Source organism: Haliotis rufescens, unplaced genomic scaffold, assembly GCF_023055435.1.
Source record: "Haliotis rufescens isolate VD_foot unplaced genomic scaffold, xgHalRufe1.0.p SCAF_8, whole genome shotgun sequence".
Lineage (NCBI taxonomy): Eukaryota > Metazoa > Mollusca > Gastropoda > Lepetellida > Haliotidae > Haliotis > Haliotis rufescens.
Window position 1 is genome coordinate 2,512,585 of NW_025964372.1, and position 23,484 is coordinate 2,536,068.

General features: G+C 43.9%; 1 protein-coding gene across 5 annotated transcripts in view; it reads left to right on the forward strand.

The window, feature by feature from the left end:
- Nucleotides 1-23,484, forward strand: part of LOC124144629 (centriolin-like) — a 120,618-nt gene that overhangs the window by 68,694 nt on the left and 28,440 nt on the right. For all 5 annotated transcript variants that reach the window (XM_048389941.1, XM_048389942.1, XM_048389944.1 and 2 more), the window contains exons 28-39: nucleotides 7,357-7,422; nucleotides 8,382-8,450; nucleotides 9,038-9,204; nucleotides 10,828-11,008; nucleotides 11,716-11,922; nucleotides 14,520-14,584; nucleotides 15,238-15,364; nucleotides 15,759-15,791; nucleotides 19,084-19,248; nucleotides 20,627-20,902; nucleotides 21,211-21,428; nucleotides 22,752-22,909. In XM_048389941.1, coding sequence (XP_048245898.1) covers nucleotides 7,357-7,422; nucleotides 8,382-8,450; nucleotides 9,038-9,204; nucleotides 10,828-11,008; nucleotides 11,716-11,922; nucleotides 14,520-14,584; nucleotides 15,238-15,364; nucleotides 15,759-15,791; nucleotides 19,084-19,248; nucleotides 20,627-20,902; nucleotides 21,211-21,428; nucleotides 22,752-22,909 — 1,732 coding nt within the window. The remainder of the gene's footprint in view (nucleotides 1-7,356; nucleotides 7,423-8,381; nucleotides 8,451-9,037; nucleotides 9,205-10,827; nucleotides 11,009-11,715; nucleotides 11,923-14,519; nucleotides 14,585-15,237; nucleotides 15,365-15,758; nucleotides 15,792-19,083; nucleotides 19,249-20,626; nucleotides 20,903-21,210; nucleotides 21,429-22,751; nucleotides 22,910-23,484) is intronic.

Consider the following 23,484-nt stretch of genomic DNA (forward strand, 5'->3'; position numbering starts at 1 on the left):
ATCCGGGTTAGAATAGGTCTTTAGCAACCCATGCTTGCCGTAAAAGGTGACTAGCGGGATCGGTTGGTCAAGCTCAATGCATGTCATTGTATCCCAGTTGTGTGGATCAGTGCTCATGATGTCAATCACTGGATTGCCTGGTCCAGACTCGATTATTTACAGACCGCCGTCACATAGCTGGAATATTGCTGAGTGCGGCATTAAACAACATACAACAATCCTGTTCTACTTGTGAGTCAATCAGTTCTGTTAAAATGTAAACAAAACTTTTTACCTAAAGGAATGTCAAAAAATGAAATCGATTAAATCCATGGCATTTTGTTTCTGAGGCAGTATTTGGGAACATCAGTATTGACAGTCACTATTCACAAGGCTATTGCATCCTAATTATAACACCTTCTCCATGTTCTTGTGGTTAGAGCAAAAGTTTGGGGTTTTAATCCTCAGCTACCAAAGACATTAAATGACTCAGTCTATTGTCGCTATATATTGGTGCTATAATCTTTAACACAACGTTTAAAATCATTTCTCCTCATAATTATTATGCCAAGTAATCCAAATTTACACTGTAGTCATCACCATGTTAATCATGTGAATAACATGTGAATTAATCATCTTACAAGGCTGTCATAATTAATTTAAATCATGCAGCAATAATTCTGAATTCTCAGTGTTAATCATGAAAGCCTTTTGAATTATTATTCGCAACTGTGACAAGGCTATTATAATTCACAGTACAGTAAACTACAGTCATAACAAACTCATAGGGACCAATACTATTAGTTCGTAATAACCATAGTTCGTTATGAAGCATATATATATATATATATACACCAAATGGTCGGGACTAACAAATATTTCCGTTATATAGGTCAGTTCATTATGAGCGTGTTCGTTATTAACGTAGTTTACTGTTGTTGCCAACCACTATCCCCTTACACAGCACTGTCCTCATGGACATTTCTATAATACCTGCATTACAATTAGACACAATGTTATATAATACCTGCATCACAATTAGACAATGTTATATAATACCTGCTTCACAATTCTATACAATGTTATATAATACCTGCATCACAATTAGACACAATGTTATATAATACCTGCATCACAATTAGACACAATGTTATATAATACCTGCTTCACAATTAGACACAATGTTATATAATACCTGCTTCACAATTCTATACAATGTTATATAATACCTGCATCACAATTAGACACAATGTTATATAATACCTGCATGACAATTAGACACAATGTTATATAATACCTGCTTCACAATTCTATACAATGTTATATAATACCTGCATCACAATTAGACACAATGTTATATAATACCTGCATCACAATTAGACACAATGTTATATAATACCTGCTTCACAATTAGACACAATGTTATATAATACCTGCATCACAATTAGACACAATGTTATATAATACCTGCATCACAATTCTATACAATGTTATATAATACCTGCATCACAATTAGATACAATGTTATACCTGCATTATAATTAGACAAAATGTTATAATATGCATTACAATTAGACACAATGTTATATAATACCTGCATTACAATTAGACACAATGTTGTAATACCTGCATTACAATTAGACACAATGTTATACCAGCATCACAATTAGACACAATTTTATAATACCTGCATTACAATTTGACAATGGTATAATACCTACATCTCAGTTAGACACAATCTTATAATACTTGCATCACATTTAGACACAATGTTATAATACCTGCATCACAATTAGACAACATGTAATAAAACCTGCAACACAATTAGACACAATGTTATTATACCCTCATCACAATTAGACACAATGTTATACAATCTCATTAAAATCAGATCTTAGTTCTTGCCACTGCTAAACAAAGACCTAAGGACATCCCATAAGGGGTCACGTCAAACGACCTTTCATCCGACTAATCAGAGCGTCACTTACCGGATTATGAAAGTGACTGTCGGAATGTGATTTCTAATCATGCAACCTCGAAAACTTTAACAGGGGGTATTCCGAACTATAGTTACAGGTTTAACGACTGAATCCATACAATCTAGACCATCTATTAGCCATTCCAGAATGTTCTTTTGTTCGGGTTTCAAATTTGTAATCGAGAATTTGTCAAAATATGTTTTAAAGTGTAGTCGCCAATTTGAAATTAGTGCCGTAAAGCACGAGAAAGCTTCCTTCTGATTGGTCAATCCATTGGTCGGTCTGAAGTGACCCGTAATGAGATGTCCTCAGATCTTTGTTTAGCAGTAGCGGGAACTAAGATCTGATTTTAATGAGATTGCAATGTTAAAATACCTGCATCACAATTAGACAATGTTGTGAAACTTTCATCAGTTAGACACAATGTTATAATACCTACATTACAATTAGACACAATGTTATAATACCTATTTCACAATTAGACACAATGTTATAATACCTGCATCACAATTAGACACAATGTTATAATACCTGCATCACAAGTAGACACAATGTTATACCTGCATCACAATTAGACACAATTTTATAATACCTGCATTACAATTTGACAATGGTATACCTACATCTCAGTTAGACACAATCTTATAATACCTGCATCACAATTAGACACAATGTTATAATACCTGCATCACAATAAGACACAATGTTATAATACCTGCATCACAAGTAGACACAATGTTATAATACCTGCATCACAATAAGACACAATGTTATAATACCTACATCACAAGTAGACACAATGTTATAATACCTGCATCACAATTAGACAAAATATTATAACTGCATCACAATTAGACACAATGTTATTATACCTGCATCACAATTAGACAAAATATTATAATAATTGCATCACAATAAGACACAATGTTATCATACCTACATTACAATTAGACACAATGTTATAATACCTATTTCACAGTTAGACACAATGTTATAATACCTCCATCACAATTAGACACAATGTTATAATACCTGCATCACAATTAGACACAATGTTATAATACCTATTTCACAATTAGACACAATATTATAATACCTGCATCACAATTAGACACAATGTTATAATACCTACATCACAATTAGACACAATGTTATAATACCTGCATCACAAGTAGACACAATGTTATAATACCTGCATCACAATTAGACACAATGTTATAATACCTACATCACAATTAGACACAATGTTATAATACCTGCATCACAATAAGACACAATGTTATAATACCTGCATCACAATAAGACACAATATTATAATACCTGCATCACAATTACACACAATATTATAATACCCTCATCACATTTAAACACATAAATAATTGTGTTAACATCTGAGTTTTCTTCCAACAATCACAAAGAACTGTTATCAACACAATCACGATCTACCGTCAGCTAAGAGACTTCAGACCAGCCTTCCAAATCTTGTAAAGTAAACAGCCGTTGTATGTAAACAAACATGGCTGTAATTTATGTTTAATAACTCTTATCTGTACAACGGAATTCTCTTCCCAACAGTCAACACATAAAGGACATTGGCACACACTTAACCCGAGATTGAACCTGCCTGTACTGTTTCAGCGATGTGCAAGTGGTGTTGTAAATATCTCCACTGGGTGGGGGCCACGCTTAATGTCCATGTACGATATTGGAGGATATTGGAATTCATAGAATCAAGGGTCGTAAATCGGAGTAGATGTGACAGGTTCGATGTGTGACTTTATCACGGTGAGTGTTTTTTTATTGAATTATTGGGCCCTGTTCCTCAAATCGATCATAGCATGCTGACTTTCATTAGTCTATATAAAAGTATGGAGTTACAGTCATTGGTTTGAAGACATGTTAAGCGTGAACAGATAGCTGGAACACAACTTACTTCGCGGAGAAAACAAAAGTGTGACATGGCACATGCTGTCTAAGCACGTGCAAAATGAGGTAGTATCATATCTCGGCTTGAGAGGACGTACATTCCTCAGTTTGCCATACATAATATGTTGTCGCGATAGGACGTACATTCATAACTTTCGCTCTATAGCTCGTCAAGGTAGACGTTGTAGAACATGTTAGTTAAGATAGGCTGTCGCAATAGGATGCAACAATGCTAGCGAAAAAAGGGCTAGACTGATAGGTTGATAGCAACAGATTTTAAGAATCATATTTAGTTAATTTTGTCACATTAACATTTCTTAATCTTTTAAAGAAGAGATTCACGTTTAATTCCCCGAATTTATTATCTGAAATATTTCATCATATCATATACTATAAATACATATACCCTATTCGACATAATAAGCGCCCAGGGATCTCTCAAAATTAGAAATAGGGGGATCTTATTAGAATATTATTTTGGTGAAAAACAACAGCCTGAAATGTTTATATACGACAGTTATATTTTTCCAGAATGTAATTTCCCATAATTAAGGATGCATATAACACACGTAATATACACAAATAAATAAGTCTTGTGTACATTGATCAATCGGAAGGGTGCTAATTGGGATTGTTCACTAGCCAATATATAAGCAAATATCGCCGTGGGCGCTTATTAGAGCAGGGCGCTTATTATGTCGAATATGGTACTATGAACACAGTTACACAAGCATATGTGGAATACGAGCGTTATAAAAACTACAAAATACTATACGTTTACACATGGTACATATACGTGTTACTTGTATTCATTTTATTGACATATTACAGTATATACACATGGCTTATATCCAAGTTAAACACAGAAGAAAGTTAAATATGAATACATTACAGTGTCATATAAATACATTACAGTGTCATAAGACAATGCTAGCTCAAGAACTATATTCACAAATGCTTAAAATACATAGTAATCTAACCTGAGTGTTGGATAAGTAAAGTAATGATTCAATAAACTTACCCTGTGATGCAGTGATGAGTAGGAGCTCTCAGAGCATGTGTAGAGAGATATGCTGACTGGCCAGCTGTTGTAACCAGGAAGTTTTCATGATTGAGGAGATCCTGCAGACCCAGAGAACAATAGGAACCTAATCACAGGCCAAGCTGTGACCACCCAGTGACAATAGCCATGAACCTGAGACAGAAATGGCTGACGAACCCAAGCTGAAAACAGAAACTAGCTTACCTATGAATTAGTAGATTTGTGCAAGTGTTGAAGTTAACACAAGTGTTTAAGGAAATAAAAGTTAGATGTTTAGGTTTAGGTTATTAATTCAATTCATCTTTGTTTAATATAATGATGCTTTAAAATCAAGCAACTGACAATAAACACACAAATACCAAAGAGGTGAGTGAGTGAGTTTTGGTTTTATGCCGCTTTAAGCAATATTCCAGCAATATCACGGCGGAGGACACCAGAAATGGGCTTCACACATTGTACCCATGTCGGGAATCGAACCCGGGTCTTTGGGGTGACGAGCGAACGCTTTAACAAACACCGGGAAGCCCACTAAATTTGAATGCTGTTTGTTTGGTTGTTGTTTAATGCTCTGCGACGGCGGTCTGTAAATAATCCAGTGATGGATATCATGAGCATCGATCCACACAGTTGGGATACGATAACACGCATCAACCAAGTCAGCAAGCCTGACCACCCAATCCCATTAGTCGCCTCTTACAACAAGCAAGTCGCCTATTCTAAGACCTACTTTAACCCTGATCTTCACGGGTCTAATTTCAAATACTGACTCAGAGCTCCAGATAAGCTTTTGGTGTTGTGGGTATTTTACCCATGCATTTCAAAATCATTGGGTATCAGTAATTCTACCTGCGTATTCAAATTTCTGTTACCCACTAGTTTTTACACATGTGGGTATTTAAGTTAAATATTTAAAAACACTATTCATCTAGTCCCTGCAAACTGGTGTCGTGTGGGTTCGAGAGCTTTATAGGACTCAAAAATACCACGATACTTCCACACGAAAGTGTGATGGCAAATGATCATGATGTAACTGTCATCGTGGAGTTTGGCAAGGTTGACGGAATGCCCGTTTATAATTTCAAAATAAGTTGCTGATTTGCTAATCAAATACGCAGGGTTACTTCACAATATTTTGATGATACGCACAAGTTTTATTTTTGTTGCGTATCTGTAATGTTCGTTGCGTATTTGATACGCTTGGATTATATTTTACTGTGTATTTCTGCATTTCTGATGCTTATTTCACGCAGATGCGCAGCTTATCTGGAGCTCTGCTGACTTGTTCTTGACTGGTTGTCACACATGTGTACCCATGTGGCCCCTGTTTAACTGATATGGCCCCGTGGGGATTCCGGGTTACAGTTGGTCTCCATGAACTTATGCTGGTCAAAGAGATGACCAACTGGATCAGGTGGTCAGTCTGGCTGTCTTGGTTGATGGCATGTCATCGTACCCTGACAGCCTGGATCGTTGCTGACAATATCAATCACAGGATTGTCCAGTCCAGACTCGAATTTTTACAGGCCGTCAATGCAGCTTAAATGTTGCTGAGTGTGGCAAGAAACAAACAAACAAATAATTAATTAGATGGGTATTGATTGGTCACAATGTCTACATGTGTAACTTGGATGAACATACTACTGTTAATTCATTGTTTGTTTGAGATGTGCAGAAATTCTGTCTGTCCATCTCGGAATCCTTGTCCTTTTGAATTACCATCCCGATAACTTGAGAATAACCAGCTATGGGAAATGCCATATTATGTGTCCAGTGTATGATTGATGTTCCGTGTTCTAGTGGTAGAGCATCTGCCCGGAGAGCAGGTCACTGTCTGTGTCAAAACAAAAGGTGTTTAAAGATGGTACTTGTTGTTACCCTGTCTGGCACTGGGCATTAAGAGCCTGAAACAAAGACTATTGGCTCGGAGTCAGTATACTGTGTCTGAGTGGGTATTCGTGTTAAACTGCGGCATGGTAGCTCAGTGGGCTAGCACTATAAATCGGCATCAGTCCGGACTATAACAGCCATACACACACACGTGCATGCACGTCGCTGTATAAGTGCAATAATCGGATGTGACGTTAAACCCCATTTCACCCCACCTCCAGTGTAGGTAAGATTTACTTTCCGAGGATGAATGACTTACAACTACAAATGCAGATTCATCACAAGGGACAGATGATCCTGAATTGTGAGTTTCTAGTATGTTATTCTGTTTTTTACCCATCGTCATTTGAAGAAGACAAGGGGCACGGTGGACCTGTCATCTCTGAAGGATTAACCAGGCTTCCAAACTTAGTGCCCATGGTAGGCAAATTGGAAAAAAAACCCGTTATTTTATTCTAAATTGGGATTGCTTTAATGGTTGATATTTTCCTGAATTCAGTGGTATTTTGGCATTGGATTTTAACATGGCATTGTTTGCTACAGGAGGACTACATTGCGGAACTACAGGAGAAACTACGAAAAGTGAAAATCAAGATTTCCCATCAAGAGGTTTGTGACAGATATTTATTGACGGAATTATTCCAGATGTATTTGGATGACTTTGTACTGTTGTATTTCCTGGTCGGGTGTAGATACTGGCAGTGACATTGTGTATAGTGAAACCCTGGCACTCAGGACAGTGTAGATTCCAAGAAATAGTTGAGTCATATCATTGTAGTGTCCTTTCAGTTTCTATGGATGTTGCAGATAGTTATTGTCCTGAAGGTGGGTTTCCACACAACCAGGGTTGCACTGTGTGTGGGTTTCCATAATACTAGGTTTGCACTGTATGTGGGTTTCCATACTAAAAGGGTTGCACTGTGTGTGGGTTTCCACACTACCAGGGTTTCACTGTATGTGGGTTTCCACACTACCAGGGTTTCACTGTATGTGGGTTTCCACACTACCGGGGTTTCATTGTATGTGGGTTTCCACACTACCGGGGTTTCACTGTATGTGGGTTTCCACACTACCGGGGTTTCATTGTATGTGGGTTTCCACACCACCGGGGTTTCACTGTATGTGGGTTTCCATGCTAATAGGGTTGCACTGTATGTGGGTTTTCATGCATATAGGGTTGCACTGTATGTGGGTTTCCATATACTACCAGGGTTTCAGTGTATTTGGGTTTCCACACTACCAGGGTTCCACTATGTGTTGGTTTCCACACTACCAGGATTTCACTGTATGTGGGTTTCCATACTAATAGGGTTGCACTGTATGTTGGTTTCCATACTACCAGGGTTTCACTGTATTTGGGTTTCCATGCTACCAAGGTTGCACTATGTGTGGGTTTCCATGCTACCAGGGTTGCACTATGTGTGGGTTTCCATGCTACCAGGCTTGCACTATGTGTGGGTTTCCATTGCTACCGGGGTTTCAGTGTATGTGGGTTTCATGGTTTACTCTAAATAATATCAAGAGGTTGCTAATGAGCTTGCTGAGGATGCGTTATACTATGGTTACAGGATATTCATGAAGAGATAATGATGGACGAGGAGAAGAGGCTCATCCACCGACTCAAGGGCGAGCTGGAGGTGAGTGAGAGAGAGAGAGACAGGGAGAGACAGAGAGATGGGGGGAGAGAGAGGGAGAGAGAGAGAGATGGGGGATAGAGAGAGACGGGGAGAGACAGAGACGGGGGGAGAGAGAGGGAGAGAGAGAGATGGGGGGAGAGAGAGGGACAGAGAGAGATGGGGGATAGAGAGAGACGGGGGGAGAGAGAGGGAGAGAGAGAGATGGGGGAGAGAGAGGGAGAGAGAGAGACGGGGGGAGAGAGAGGGAGAGAGAGATGGGGGAGAGAGAGGGAGAGAGAGAGATGGGGGAGAGAGAGGGAGAGAGAGAGATGGGGGGAGGGAGAGGGAGATTTATCATCTGTAAAATTGTTCATATGAGAAATTATATATTCCTGTGAAGTCGGTCTAATGTAACATGAAATGAACTGGGAAGAAAGCACCAAGACCCTCTAGATTTACAAACAAGACTCCGATCCATGGATATTACATAGAGACTTAAAGTTCATAAATAAGTTCATAAGAGGCGACTAACTTGGATCAGATTGTCAGACTAGGGGATTGGGTCAATTGCGTGTTACCCCAAATAATGTGAGAATTTCACTGTGCAGGATCGGCGAGATGAGTTGGAAGGCCTTGACCTTGCCATCGAGAGGCAGAAGAAGAGTCTGCGGAAACTGAAGTACAACGAGAAGAGCATCCGGGAGAAGAGGTCATCGGCCAAGGAGGAGCTGGACTTCCTCCGCACACGCAACATGAAGAACGCCATCAGGAGCAAGTCAGTTATCTAGTTGTTTGATTGGGAGATAATTATAATAATAATAATAATAATAATAATAATAATAATAATAATAATAATTGTCCATTTGGATGTCACTTTTCCATGCTGGATAAGGGGCAGTCGGGTAGCCTAGTGGTTAAAGCGTTCGCTCGTCACGTTGAAAACCCGGGTTCGATTCCAGACACGGGTACAATGTGTGAAGCCCATTTCTGGTGTCCCCCACCGTCAAATTGCTGGAATATTGCTAAAAGCGGCATAAAACCATACTTAGTCACTCACTCCATGCTGGATACCATGCTCAAAGCACAAAGAAAATTATTGCCCCGGTCAATGGATCCGTGTACACTCTGGGTTTTCATTCTCAGCTCCCTGGGGAGTATATAACCTTTGCTGTCTGTGAGGTGCTATAAGGTTAACAGTCACAATCATATCTCATTGAACATTCCAGTCTTTCAAGACTGACAGTTAGCAATGAATAGCCCTTGTTAAGGATTGTTGATGATGCTACCAACCATTGATTTGCCTGCTTCAGATTCATTTATCTGGAGGCTGCAATGATAGTGTTACTGGTCCGTGAAGATCTTGGGAAGAATAGGTCTCCAGCAACACATGCTTGCCGTAAAAGGCGACCATGCTTGTCATAAGAGGCGACTAACGGGATCGGGTCATCAGGCTTGCTGACTTGGTTGATGCATGTCATCGTATCCCAATTGCGTCGATCGATGCTCATGATGTCAGTCACTGGATTATCATTCCAGACTGGATTATTTACAGACCACTGTCATATAGCTGGAATATTGCCGAGTACGTGTTAAACAACAAACAAAACAAAACAAAAAAATGACTGTGTTAAACAATCTCATTGACATCAGATCTTTGTTCTCCCTACCGCTAAACAAAGATCTGAGGACATCACATTACAGGTCACATCAGAAAGACCTTTCGCGAACTTGGATCTACCAATGAAATTACTAACAAGAAATTGACAGCCAATCAGAAAGCAACTTTCATGAGCTAGTCGGCACTAGCTTTATAACTGGGGACTTCCATCCAGACGATGCTTTGGAATATATTTTGACAATGTTCTCCATTCAAAATTTGAAAACTGAACCAAAGAACATTCTTGAATTTCTAATAGATGACCAAGATTGTATAGCAGTACTTCCCACGGGCTAGGAAAAGTCTCTTTCGTTCAAATGTTGATCCCACTGAAGTGAGACATGGGCGATGACTTGACAGATTCATTCGTACAGACCGTAACTGTCATTCGGGATACCCAGTGATAAACTGTTTGAGGTTGCATGATTAGAAAACAAATTCCGACTGTCACTTTCCTGATCTGGAAGTAATGCTCTGATTGTCTGGATGAAAGGTCGTTCTGACGTGACTTGTAATGGTATGTCCTCGGATCTTAGTTTGGCGGTAGCGAGAACTAAGATCTGATTTTAATGACATTGCTATGTTCAGCTTACTTGTAGAGTTCTGATCAATGTGGTTGGTAGGCAGAAACTTGACAAAGCAAAGTACAAGATGGGGTAATCTCTGAATGTGTTACCATTCAGTTTTGCCATGTCGATTGGAACCTTCACAGATCAGTAACTTTAACTGTTAACTTCTTAGACAGAGGAAGTATGAAGATGACGACAGTCTGGACGAGTCAGTGTGTCGCAGCCGCCAGACGTACCTGCAGGATGAGATCGCGTGCCTGGAGAAGACTCTAGCCAAGAGGACAGGCCAGCTCCGGGAGGCAGACAAGCTGCTGAAGGAGTGTAACACTGACCTCAAGGACGCCCGCGAACAGGTAGGGGCAGATAACTCTCTCTGTTTGTGATATAGGTGCACAATGTTAACCATCTGGTTGAAGCGATATCTCCCTATCGCCTCTTGTAGCTCGGAAGGTTAACCAGCTCAGCCCTGTCTAAAAGAAAAGATCTTTGTTTTACAACATTAAGGCTACGTTAAAGTATGGCGATGCAACAGCCATAGATCTGTAATCGTTTCGTGAATCTCAAGCTGACTGTTTGGTTTATTATCAATCTTCCAAGGTTAACCAGAATTATATAGTTTGAAGAATATCTGATGGAGACCTCAATAATGAATTGTAACCCTTTCTGGTGCTTGAGTCGCTATATGGCTGCAATAATGCTGATGCAACGTTAAATTTTAACTCACTCACGCACTATGGTGCTTGACCTGTACATGTTGCATTGTGGCCTGCTTTAACACGGTATCAGAGTAATTGTAGGTCATTGACTGATTATTATCCCAAATTAGTAATGATGTTGAAAATATCCTGAAAATAATTAGTGAATTTATTTCTAAAATGTCCAACGCCATTTCAAGTTTAGTTATTGATTTCGTTTTCCGGTTTCCACTTTTATGGTCAATTGTGGTATCGTCACAGGTGATTTACTGAAACAATGACAATACTGAACATGTTTCTGTCACTGTTGTATTGCTAATTTATTTATTTTGATGTTATTTTGTATTCCTTTCGTCTGTTCCCAGGCCCGTGACACTGTGAAGAAGTACGACACTGCCTCGGTCAACCTGCAGACGACAGCCCTTGAGGCCAAGGAGTTGGAGAAGCGAGCCACAGAGGCTGGGATTCAGCTGGTCAAGACGCAGGACCAGCTCGGGGCACTCAGGACTGAGGTCCGAGGTCTAGAGAGGAAGAGGGAGAAGCAGGAGAAGCTACTTCGCGAGGTCATGCAGGTGCGGAGATGCTGTGTACAGACACACCAGCCTGGAAATATGTCATTATATAAAGCAAAATATAGATCATTCAGTAAGGGTTGTTGTCACAGTACTCTGGAGGGGGGCAGAGTTGTATGCCTTTGCATTCGCAGTTTTGAATTATGATTTGAGCAGTGATCATGAGACCGCCTCCGTCGTATAGAGGATAGAGCGTCTGCCCGGAGACTGTCTCCTGTAGTGCAGTGGATAGAGCGTCTGCCCGGAGACCGTCTCCTGTAGTGCAGTGGATAGAGCGTCTGCCCAGATAGAGCGTCTCCTGTAGTGCAGTGGATAGAGCGTCTGCCCAGATAGAGCGTCTCCTGTAGTGCAGTGGATAGAGCGTCTGCCCGGTGACTGTCTCTGTGGTGTAGTGGACAGAGTGTCTGCCTGGAGACTGTCTCCGTGGTGTAGTGGATAGAGCGTCTGCCCGGAGACCGCCTTCGTGGTGCACTGGATAGAGTGTCTGCCCGGTGACCGTCTCCGTGGTGCAGTGGATAGAGCGTCTGCCCGGAGACCGTCTCCGTGGTGCAGTGGATAGAGCGTCTGCCCGGTGACTGTCTCCGTGGTGTAGTGGATAGAGCGTCTGCCTGGAGACTGCCTCCACGTTGTTGTGGATAGAGCATCTGCCCGGAGACCGCCACCGTGATGTAGTGGATAGAGCGTCTGCCTGGAGACTGCCTTCGTGGTCTAGTTGATAGAGCGTCTGCCCGGTGACCGTCTCCATGGTGCAGTGGATAGAGCGTCTGCCTGGAGACTGCCTTCGTGGTCTAGTTGATAGAGCGTCTGCCCGGTGACCGTCTCCTAGTGCAGTGGATAGAGCGTCTGCCCGGTAACTGTCTCCGTGGTGTAGTGGATAGAGCGTCTGCCTGGAGACTGCCTCCACGTTGTTGTGGATAGAGCATCTGCCCGGAGACCGCCACCGTGATGTAGTGGATAGAGCGTCTGCCTGGAGACTGCCTTCGTGGTCTAGTTGATAGAGCGTCTGCCCGGTGACCGTCTCCGTGGTGCAGTGGATAGAGCGTCTGCCTGGAGACTGCCTTCGTGGTCTAGTTGATAGAGCGTCTGCCCGGAGACCGTCTCCGTGGTGCAGTGGATAGAGCGTCTGCCCGGTGACTGTCTCCGTGGTGTAGTGGATAGAGCGTCTGCCTGGAGACTGCCTCCACGTTGTTGTGGATAGAGCATCTGCCCGGAGACCGCCACCGTGATGTAGTGGATAGAGCGTCTGCCTGGAGACTGCCTTCGTGGTCTAGTTGATAGAGCGTCTGCCCGGTGACCGTCTCCATGGTGCAGTGGATAGAGCGTCTGCCCGGTGACTGTCTCCGTGGTGTAGTGGATAGAGCGTCTGCCTGGAGACTGCCTCCACGTTGTTGTGGATAGAGCATCTGCCCGGAGACCGCCACCGTGATGTAGTGGATAGAGCGTCTGCCTGGAGACTGCCTTCGTGGTCTAGTTGATAGAGCGTCTGCCCGGTGACCGTCTCCATGGTGCAGTGGATAGAGCGTCTGCCTGGAGACTGCCTTCGTGGTCTAGTTGATAGAGCGTCTGCCCGGTGACCGTCTCCTAGTGCAGTGGATAGAGCGTCTGCCCGGTAACTGTCTCCGTGGTGTAGTGGATAGAGCGTCTGCCTGGAGACTGCCTCCACGTTGTTGTGGATAGAGCATCTGCCCGGAGACCGCCACCGTGATGTAGTGGATAGAGCGTCTGCCTGGAGACTGCCTTCGTGGTCTAGTTGATAGAGCGTCTGCCCGGTGACCGTCTCCGTGGTGCAGTGGATAGAGCGTCTGCCTGGAGACTGCCTTCGTGGTCTAGTTGATAGAGCGTCTGCCCGGAGACCGTCTCCGTGGTGCAGTGGATAGAGCGTCTGCCCGGTGACTGTCTCCGTGGTGTAGTGGATAGAGCGTCTGCCTGGAGACTGCCTCCACGTTGTTGTGGATAGAGCATCTGCCCGGAGACCGCCACCATGATGTAGTGGATAGAGCGTCTGCCTGGAGACTGCCTTCGTGGTCTAGTTGATAGAGCGTCTGCCCGGTGACCGTCTCCGTGGTGCAGTGGATAGAGCGTCTGCCTGGAGACTGCCTTCGTGGTCTAGTTGATAGAGCGTCTGCCCGGAGACCGCCTTCGTGGTGCAGTGGATAGAGCGTCTGCCCGGAGACCGTCTCCGTGGTGCAGTGGATAGAGCGTCTGCCCGGAGACCGCCTTCGTGGTGCAGTGGATAGAGCGTCTGCCCGGAGACCGTCTCCGTGGTGCAGTGGATAGAGCGTCTGCCCGGAGAGCAGAAGGTCGTTGGCTCAGTCTCTGCCCATGTCATACCAAAAGTTGGTTCTTGTTGTTACCCTGTCTGGCGCTGGTCAGCTCAGTACCTCAGTGGTCTCGCACTCTAAAATCAGCTTTATGAAAGTCGCACCAACACCCCTACATTAGTGCAACAATCTTTAACACAACAATAAACCTTGACCTTGACCTTGACATTCATCGCTTTTGGCAATTTCCCACATTTAGCTGAAACACTGTGATATTGCTGAAATACCGTTCACCGTGCTGTTAAACCCAACTCACTCACTTGTTTTCTTTTTCAGGTTTTAGCAAAGAAGGACAGTGAATTCAAAGAGATTGACTCAAAGCTTAAAATGTCGACCAAGAAGTAAGTCATTTGTGTTTCAAAGTTTAGAGTGATAGTAGGAATAGTTTCTATCATGGTTCGTTTGTTGTTTTATGCCGCACTCAGCAATATTCCAGTATATGACTGTGGTCTGTAAATAATCCAGTCTGGACCAGACAATCCAGTGACTGATATGATGAGCATCGATCCACGCAATTGGGATTGATGACATGCATCAATCAACCAAGTCAGCGAGCCTGACCACCCGATCACGTTAGTCGCCTCCTACGACAAACATAGATGAGATCATGAGATGTATTATATGTTGCCATTATCGGAGTAGCCATTTTAACTATTATAGACAAGGTCAAATATGTCAGATATTTGACTATTTACAGGCTGCGGCCTCATTAAATAAACAAAACCAACGGTGTTCCCCCTCACGGATGCACAGTTGCATTGGGTTCACCTCAAAACTATTAGATAAGTTAGCAGTGAAGAGGACGTCTGTTGAACATGTTAATATTTTATAGTGGAATGACATCCAAACCAGGAATTTATGGCTATGGTGTAATAGAGGTGGTATTGTTAGAATAATACGCAATGCTGTATTGACTGATTTTGTCAGGGTCTGATATTGTCACAAACATTTAATTTTCAAAATTATTTTTGAGTTGATTGACTGTTCATTTCAGCTTGCATCGGGTGTCTTCAGAATTGAAAACATCCCAGATGAAGGAGAAGGAAACTGTTGATGCTCTCCGCGACAGTGATGACATCTTGTCAAAACGACGCATGGAGTTGTCAAGGTTACGAGATCAGGTACGTGTGGTTGTCATGGTAACCATTCATCATCATCGATGCTGCAGTCCCAGACTGTCATAATATTCACAATAATAGTAGCAGCTTCATTTTTTGTTCACTTTTATAGATGTAATGTTCACTTTTACTACTCACTAAAAGTATACTACTCAAAGGAAGTTAAAGAGCACCTGATTCTTTCCCATTACTGTAGTGAATGTAGTGCCAATAAGGCTTGTCTTGAACGCAGTGTTACACCCCATTTCCTCCACTCTCCCTTAGCCGTGATTAGCTGGAAAATTGCTGATGCGGCGTAAAACAATATTCATTCATTCCACCCTCCCCTGGAGGAATATGTCCTTGCACTAGATATTCTGTTGTCATCTTGAACATCGTTTCTTCACTTCTTGACCAGTATTCCAAGGTTAAGAGCGCCATGGCCTCAAAGGTGTGTACTTCTTGAATTACCTCAATGACCTTGAACTTTTACCTGACCTTGACCTAACATGTGTGACATTTCTTGTGATGGTTGGTAAATTGGCATATTTACCTCCCCTTTTGCGTGATTGTCTCCCCTTTGCATGATTGTCTCCCTTGTTTTTCCTAATGATGAATGATGGTCCTGTTTTTTTTCGCAAGCTATCTTTGAGTGTGGATAAATACAAAATGACAGTACGTAACTTTAAATATGTTTATTCTCACCATACATTTAATTGTTTTTCCATTTGTGTCAAGTTTTATGTCCTGTTTTGCACATTAAGTGATTTCCAGGTTTATCAAGTTTGTTCAGCATCTTTTAACTGTTGATTCTGTAATGATGCTGACCAAGTCATTGCGAAATAAAGGAGGTCTGACCAATTAAGCTAAAAAAAATAATAGTCTTGGTTCACAGGCATTGCCCGCATCATCAGAAATTCTGCCGCACGTCTCTTTGTATTAAACAATAACAAGATTAGTCTGACCTCTTTATCATATAGAGTTAGGTTAAACTATCAGCAAGGCTTACTGTGTGGTGTGTTTGCTACTGACCTAGTAGAGATGTTAACCCTCGGGTACTGCAGCTCATCCTAACTTCATCCAAAACTAACAGATGCATGGTCCATTTTCTGTGTCAACAGCTCAGGTGGGTTAAAGTCATTAGGTCTTCATCCAACATGGTGATGCTCAGTAATGATGATTGTGATATAAAATATCACTCATGCAGTAATCAAAGCATCCATGGAAGGACGAAGATAGTTTGACTTTGTTGCACCTTACTTTGCATGTGTTCTGTCGAGCAGGTTTGACTCGCATGTTGTGTGATTTCCATGCCTGGATGTTGGTCTGTGTGCTGCATGTTCTTGTGTTGCAAATGTGTTGTCATCATGTATGTTCTCCATGGGGAACCGGGTGAAGTATTGCCAGCATTTGTCTTCCAATAGACAATCAGGGCATCACAGGTCGTCTGTGTCCAATATTTGTGTCCCATGGGGATTCAGGGCATCACAGGTCATCTGTGCCCAGTGCGTGTGTCCCATGGTAATTCAGGGCATCCCAGGATGTCTGTGACCAATGCTTGTCTCCCATGGGGATTCAGGGCATTACAGGTCATCTGTGCCCAATGCGTGTGTCCCATGGTAATTCAGGGCATCCCAGGACGTCTGTGACCAATGCTTGTCTCCCATGGGGATTCAGGGCATCACAGGTTGTCTGTGCCAAATGCTTGTGTCCCATGGGGATTCAGGGCATCACAGGTCGTCTGTGCCCAATGCTTGTGTCCCATGGGGATTCAGGGCATCAAAGGTCGTCTGTGCCCAATGCTTGTGTCCCATGGTGATTCAGGGCATCCCAGGTCATCTGTGTCCAATGCTTGTGTCCCATGGGGATTCAGGGCATCCCAGGTCATCTGTGCCCAATGCTTGTGTCCCATGGGGATTCAGGGCATCCCAGATCATCTGTGCCCAATGCTTGTGTCCCATGGGGATTCAGGGCATTACAGGTCATTTGTGCCCAATGCTTGTGTCCCATGGGGATTCAGGGCATTACAGGTCATCTGTGCCCAATGCTTGTGTCCCATGGGGATTCAGGGCATTACAGGTCATCTGTGCCCAATGCTTGTGTTCCATGGGGATTCAGGGGCATCACAGGTCATCTGTGCCCAATGCTTGTGTCACATGGGGATTCAGGGCATCCCAGGTTGTCTGTGCCCAATGCTTGTGTCCCATGGGGATTCAGGGCATCCCAGGTTGTCTGTGCCCAATGCTTGTGTCCCATGTGGACTCAGGGGCATCACAGGTCATCTGTGCACAATGCTTGTGTCCCATTGGGATTCAGGGGCAGAATATGTCGTCTGTTTTCTTTGCATGCTTCTCAGAAGAGCTTTGAAAAAATATGTTTATGCTACAATGTGTCATCTGACCGATTATGACTGTCATCAAAGCCTGTCAGCATGCATCATGCTCATGCTATCAACCACTGGTTTGTCTGACCCAAACATGATTATTTACAGGCTCATGATATGACTTCTCATGGATACATTGTTAATGTTTTTCTAAATGATTAAAAGTTCAGATTGAAAGAAAAAGTTTAAAGCATCAATTTGGATGACACCTGTGATGCAATCTGAAATACTCTTGAAAGTGATATTAAAGGGCAAGTTCACACGGAAATTAACCTATTTTTCTTGTACTTTTTCCACATTAAAAGTGTTAACCTAGAAGTGTCATAGACAAAAATATAAAAATATCACCATTAATTAACATATTTTTCGCACTAAAACGATTTATATTTTTCACATTTACCAAGTGTTCTATTTCCACAACAAAAACACCATGGCTTATCCCCTTGCAATATGACGTCATTGGTGCCAATTGATAAACATTATGACGTCATCATGCTTTGTTAGAGCCGCTTCACGTTGTGTAGGTCTAGGTGTGTGATTCTAGCGTCTCAGATGCCAGCCAGCATAGTGTTATGCTGAGTCACCTCTGCGCCGGAGTGTGTCGTAGGCCATGTTGTTTTACCGCAAACTGGTACTTGATATCTTTTGCGTTGAGAATAGACAGGGCCCCAGTTGAATTGGCACCAATTACGTCATAATCTAAGGGGGATAACTCAGGCCTGTTTAGCTCGAAAAACGAAGGCCTCATAACGGCATATCATTTTCACACTATTGTGAGCTTCCTACTTTCACTGTGAAAACAATGAGTGTATATTTTCAAACACAGATACTAATTAATTCTAAAATTGCGTTTTGTTTAGAAAAAGAAAGAAAGTGATTTTTGCGTGTACACTTCCCCTTTAAACAAGACTCACCCTTTGAACCATTTTAACATGACATATTTGTAAGGCTGCAGTGTAAGACAGAAAGCCATGTCCGTCAATGTTTCTCCAATGAAGAACACCACGAGTTGTATGATTCTGAAACCTTCCAAGATCTGGGAAAGAATAGGTCTTCAGCAACCCATGCTTGACATAAAAGGCGACTTGTTGTAAGAGGCGACTATCGGATAGGGTGGTCAGGCTCGCTGACTTGGTTGATGCATGGCATCGCATCCCAGTTGTATAGATCGATGCTCATGACATCAATCACTGGATTGTTTGGTCCAGGCTTGATTATGTACAGACCGCCGTCGTATGGCTGGATTATTGCTGAGTGCGGCGTTAAACAACAAACAAACTAAACTATATGATTCTGAGCTTGGTTGTTGCTATCTGTGTGTGAACTGTGTGTCTGTGACCAGTGTCTGTCTGTTGTACAGTTGGACGGTCAGCGGTCCGAGCTGGAGAAGCTTGACCAGACGATGGGGAAGAAGAAGACAGAGCTGCAGCTGATGACTGAGGCGATGGAGCGACGGCAGACTGACCTCAGCTCCGTGTTGAGAGAAGCCGAGGCCGAGATCACCAGCAAGCACAGGGAACTCAGGGTAGGTTCCTCCTTGTGTTGTCCAATTGAGGAGGGTTGCGGGGGTTGAGGGGAGGGGATATGATGGGATGGGATGCTGGGGTACCAGCACGCAGTCATAACTGACCACTAGACCGAGATTGGAGGTTTACAGTGTGTGGCCTTGCTTTAGTTGAATCTGCATGTAATTACACAATACAGATTATGGTACATGGCTGTGGTACCTGCTAGACAGAGATTTTACTTGGCATTCTCATGAAATGATAGTCCCAACACTAAAATCTGTTAGCCATCACTTTTATGATCCCTTTGCCAACACAGATAATGTCTCCTTACCAACACCATGATCCCTTGACATCAGTGATATCCTTACCAACATTATTATGATGATCTTGCCAACACTGTCATGATCTCCGCCAACACTGTTATGATCTCTCTGCCAACAGTTATGATCTCTCTGCCAACACTGTTATGATCTCTGCCAACACTGTTATGATCTCTGCCAACACTGTTATGATCTCTCTGCCAACAGTTATGATCTCTCTGCCAACACTGTTATGATCTCTGCCAACACTGTTATGATCTCTGCCAACACTGTTATGATCTCTGCCAACAGTGTCCTGATCTCTGCCAACACTGTTATGATCTCTGCCAATGTTGTTATGATCTCCCCCAACACTGTCCTGATCTCTCTGCCAACACTGTTATGATCTCTGCCAACACTGTTATGATCTCTGCCAACACTGTTATGATCTCTGCCAACAGTGTCCTGATCTCTGCCAACACTGTTATGATCTCTGCCAACACTGTTATGATCTCTGCCAACACTGTTATGATCTCTGCCAACAGTGTCATGATCTCTGCCAACACTGTTATGATCTCTCTGCCAACAGTTATGATCTCTCTGCCAACACTGTTATGATCTCTGCCAACACTGTTATGATCTCTGCCAACACTGTTATGATCTCTGCCAACAGTGTCCTGATCTCTGCCAACACTGTTATGATCTCTGCCAATGTTGTTATGATCTCCCCCAACACTGTCCTGATCTCTCTGCCAACACTGTTATGATCTCTGCCAACACTGTTATGATCTCTGCCAACAGTGTCCTGATCTCTGCCAACACTGTTATGATCTCTGCCAACACTGTTATGATCTCTGCCAACAGTGTCCTGATCTCTGCCAACACTGTTATGATCTCTGCCAACACTGTTATGATCTCTGCCAACAGTGTCCTGATCTCTGCCAACACTGTTATGATCTCTGCCAACACTGTTATGATCTCTGCCAACAGTGTCATGATCTCTGCCAATGTTGTTATGATCTCCCCCAACACTGTCCTGATCTCTCTGCCAACAATGTTATGATCTCCCCAATACTGTTATGATCTCTGCCAACAGGACCAGAGAGAGCACATCAAGACCACAGAGCAGCAGAAGCTGGACATCCTGACTCTCATCAAGTCGAAGCGGGCGGAGCTGGCTCGGCTGAAGGGGGAGACGGAGCAGGAGGATGAAGTCCTCCAGCGACTCATCAGCTCCGTCAACAAGCACAAGACCGAGCTGAAGCATGTGTACGAGATGCAGAAGTACGAACAGACAGAGCTGGAGAACCTGAAGGCCCAGCACAACCAGAAGATTGCTGAGCTGGAGAAGACGCAAAGGGCGCTGTTAGAGGTCAGGGGGAGCTTTCTTACCATGAATGCGAAATTTCCAAAATGAATGCGAACTTGTGGATTTCAAACTTTTCTGTTTTCCTTAAGAAATTTGAATTAATTTGAATTGTATAATTTAACCTGTCATCAAATCAGATTGTTGTGGAGGTAGTGTGATGGTTAAAGCGTTCACTTGATATGTTCCCAACATGGGTGCAATGTATGAAACCCATTGCTGGTGTCCTCCACCATGGAGGATTGCTAAAAGTGATGTAAAACCGCTTTTAAAACAGAGTTAAACAAAATTGACACAAAGTGTTCCTCTTGTAGGAGAAGTCAGAACTGGAACAGCTGAATACTGAGACCAACAGGAAGTCGTCCGAGGTGGAGAGGTTGCGGCAGACGTTGGAGCGAGAGAGACAGGAAGTGGACCACCTGACGATGGAGAAGCAGGCGCTGGAGGACCGCATCTCCACCCTGGTGCGTGAGAGGGACATGCTCAACGAGAACTGCAAGACCCTGGACGACAAGCTCAACCAGATGAAGAGGTGGGTGGCCTGATAACCAGATAGCTAGGGGTCCTGCAGGCTTCCGGTGGACAGGGGTGAGTGGACAGATAACTAGGGGTCCTACAGGCTTCCGGTGGACTGGGGGGAGTGGGCAGTGGGCAGTGGACAGATAACTAGGGGTCCTGCAGGCTTCCGGTGGACTGGGGGGAGTGGACAGATAACTAGGGATCCTGCAGGCTTCCGGTGGACTGGGGGGAGTGGACAGATAGCTAGGGGTCCTGCAGGCTTCCAGTGGACTGGGGGGAGTGGAGAGATAGCTAGGGGTCCTGCAGGCTTCCAGTGGACTGGGGGGAGTGGAGAGATAGCTAGGGATCCTGCAGGCTTCCAGTGGACTGGGGGGAGTGGAGAGATAGCTAGGGGTCCTGCAGGCTTCCGGTGGACTGGGGGGAGTGGAGAGATAGCTAGGGGTCCTGCAGGCTTCAAGTGGACTGGGGTGAGTGGACAGATAACTAGGGGTCCTACAGGCTTCCGGTGGACAGGGAGCAGTGGACAGATAACTAGGGGTCCTGCAGGCTTCCGGTGGACAGGGAGCAGTGGGTAGATAACTAGGGATCCTGCAGGCTTCCAGTGGACTTGGGGGAGTGGAGAGATAGCTAGGGGTCCTGCAGGCTTCCAGTGGACTGGGGGGAGTGGAGAGATAGCTAGGGGTCCTGCAGGCTTCCGGTGGACTGTGGGGAGTGGACAGATAGCTAGGGGTCCTGCAGGCTTCCAGTGGACTGGGGTGAGTGGACAGATAACTAGGGGTCCTACAGGCTTCCGGTGGACTGGGGGCAGTGGACAGATAACTAGGGGTCCTGCAGGCTTCCAGTGGACTGGGGGGAGTGGAGAGATAACTAGGGGTCCTGCAGGCTTCCAGTGGACTGGGGGCAGTGGACAGATAACTAGGGGTCCTGCAGGCTTCCAGTGGACTGGGGGGAGTGGACAGATAACTAGGGGTCCTGCAGGCTTCCAGTGGACTGGGGGGAGTGGAGAGATAACTAGGGGTCCTGCAGGCTTCCAGTGGACTGGGGGCAGTGGACAGATAGCTAGGGGTCCTACAGGCTTCCGGTGGACTGGGGTGAGTGGACAGATAGCTAGGGGTCCTGCAGGCTTCCAGTGGACTGGGGTGAGTGGACAGATAACTAGGGGTCCTACAGGCTTCCGGTGGACTGGGGGCAGTGGACAGATAGCTAGGGGTCCTGCAGGCTTCCAGTGGACTGGGGGGGATCATGGAATGTGTGACTGATCATGGAATATGTGACTGATCATGGAATGTGTGACTGATCATGGAATATGTGACTGATCATGGAATGTATGTTGTAGGAATCACCGGATCATGGATGAGAAGATCGAGTCATCGTCGGACAGATTGGAGAGAGTAGAGTCGGAACTCCGACAACGGGAACGAGAGATGGATGATTCTAATCACCAGAGATCACTCATGCAGAAAGATGTCAGCTCTCTCAAACAGAATGTGAAAGGTAACATGCAAAGCAAGCACGACTAAAAGGGAAACAGATTTCAATGAAAACAACCAATACTGTTTGTACTCTAGTGATGCAGTGAATGGATGCCTTTCTTCCATAGACCCCATCTTGCTGCTATCGTGATAAAGCAAGCTCACCAATATCTTGCAGCAGAAGCCTGGGTAGATTCTGGGTTAGAATCCGGGTTGAAGGCATGTCAACGTACACCGACGGTGTGGTGTTCAGCAATAGAAACTAATAGTTTTAGCCCACTTGTCAAAACCCCTAGAAAAGGCAAATTTCTACTTGTCCTTAGGATACCTTAACTATTGGGACTGTAGGATGAGTGCCAATTATTAACGCTGTCGTTGCTTACAGTATCAATCAGCTGGAATATTGCAGAGTACGTCATTAACCAACAATAAACAACAACTTGCCACAGACTGACATCACAACATTACGTTCTATTTCAAAATGATGTAAGTAGGAGTGACACCATGATGTCATGACATCATATTTGAATCCACCAAATGAAGCTTGGTGCGGAGGCTAGTAAGATGATGTAGTCTGGTCCGGTCTCAGGAGGATAA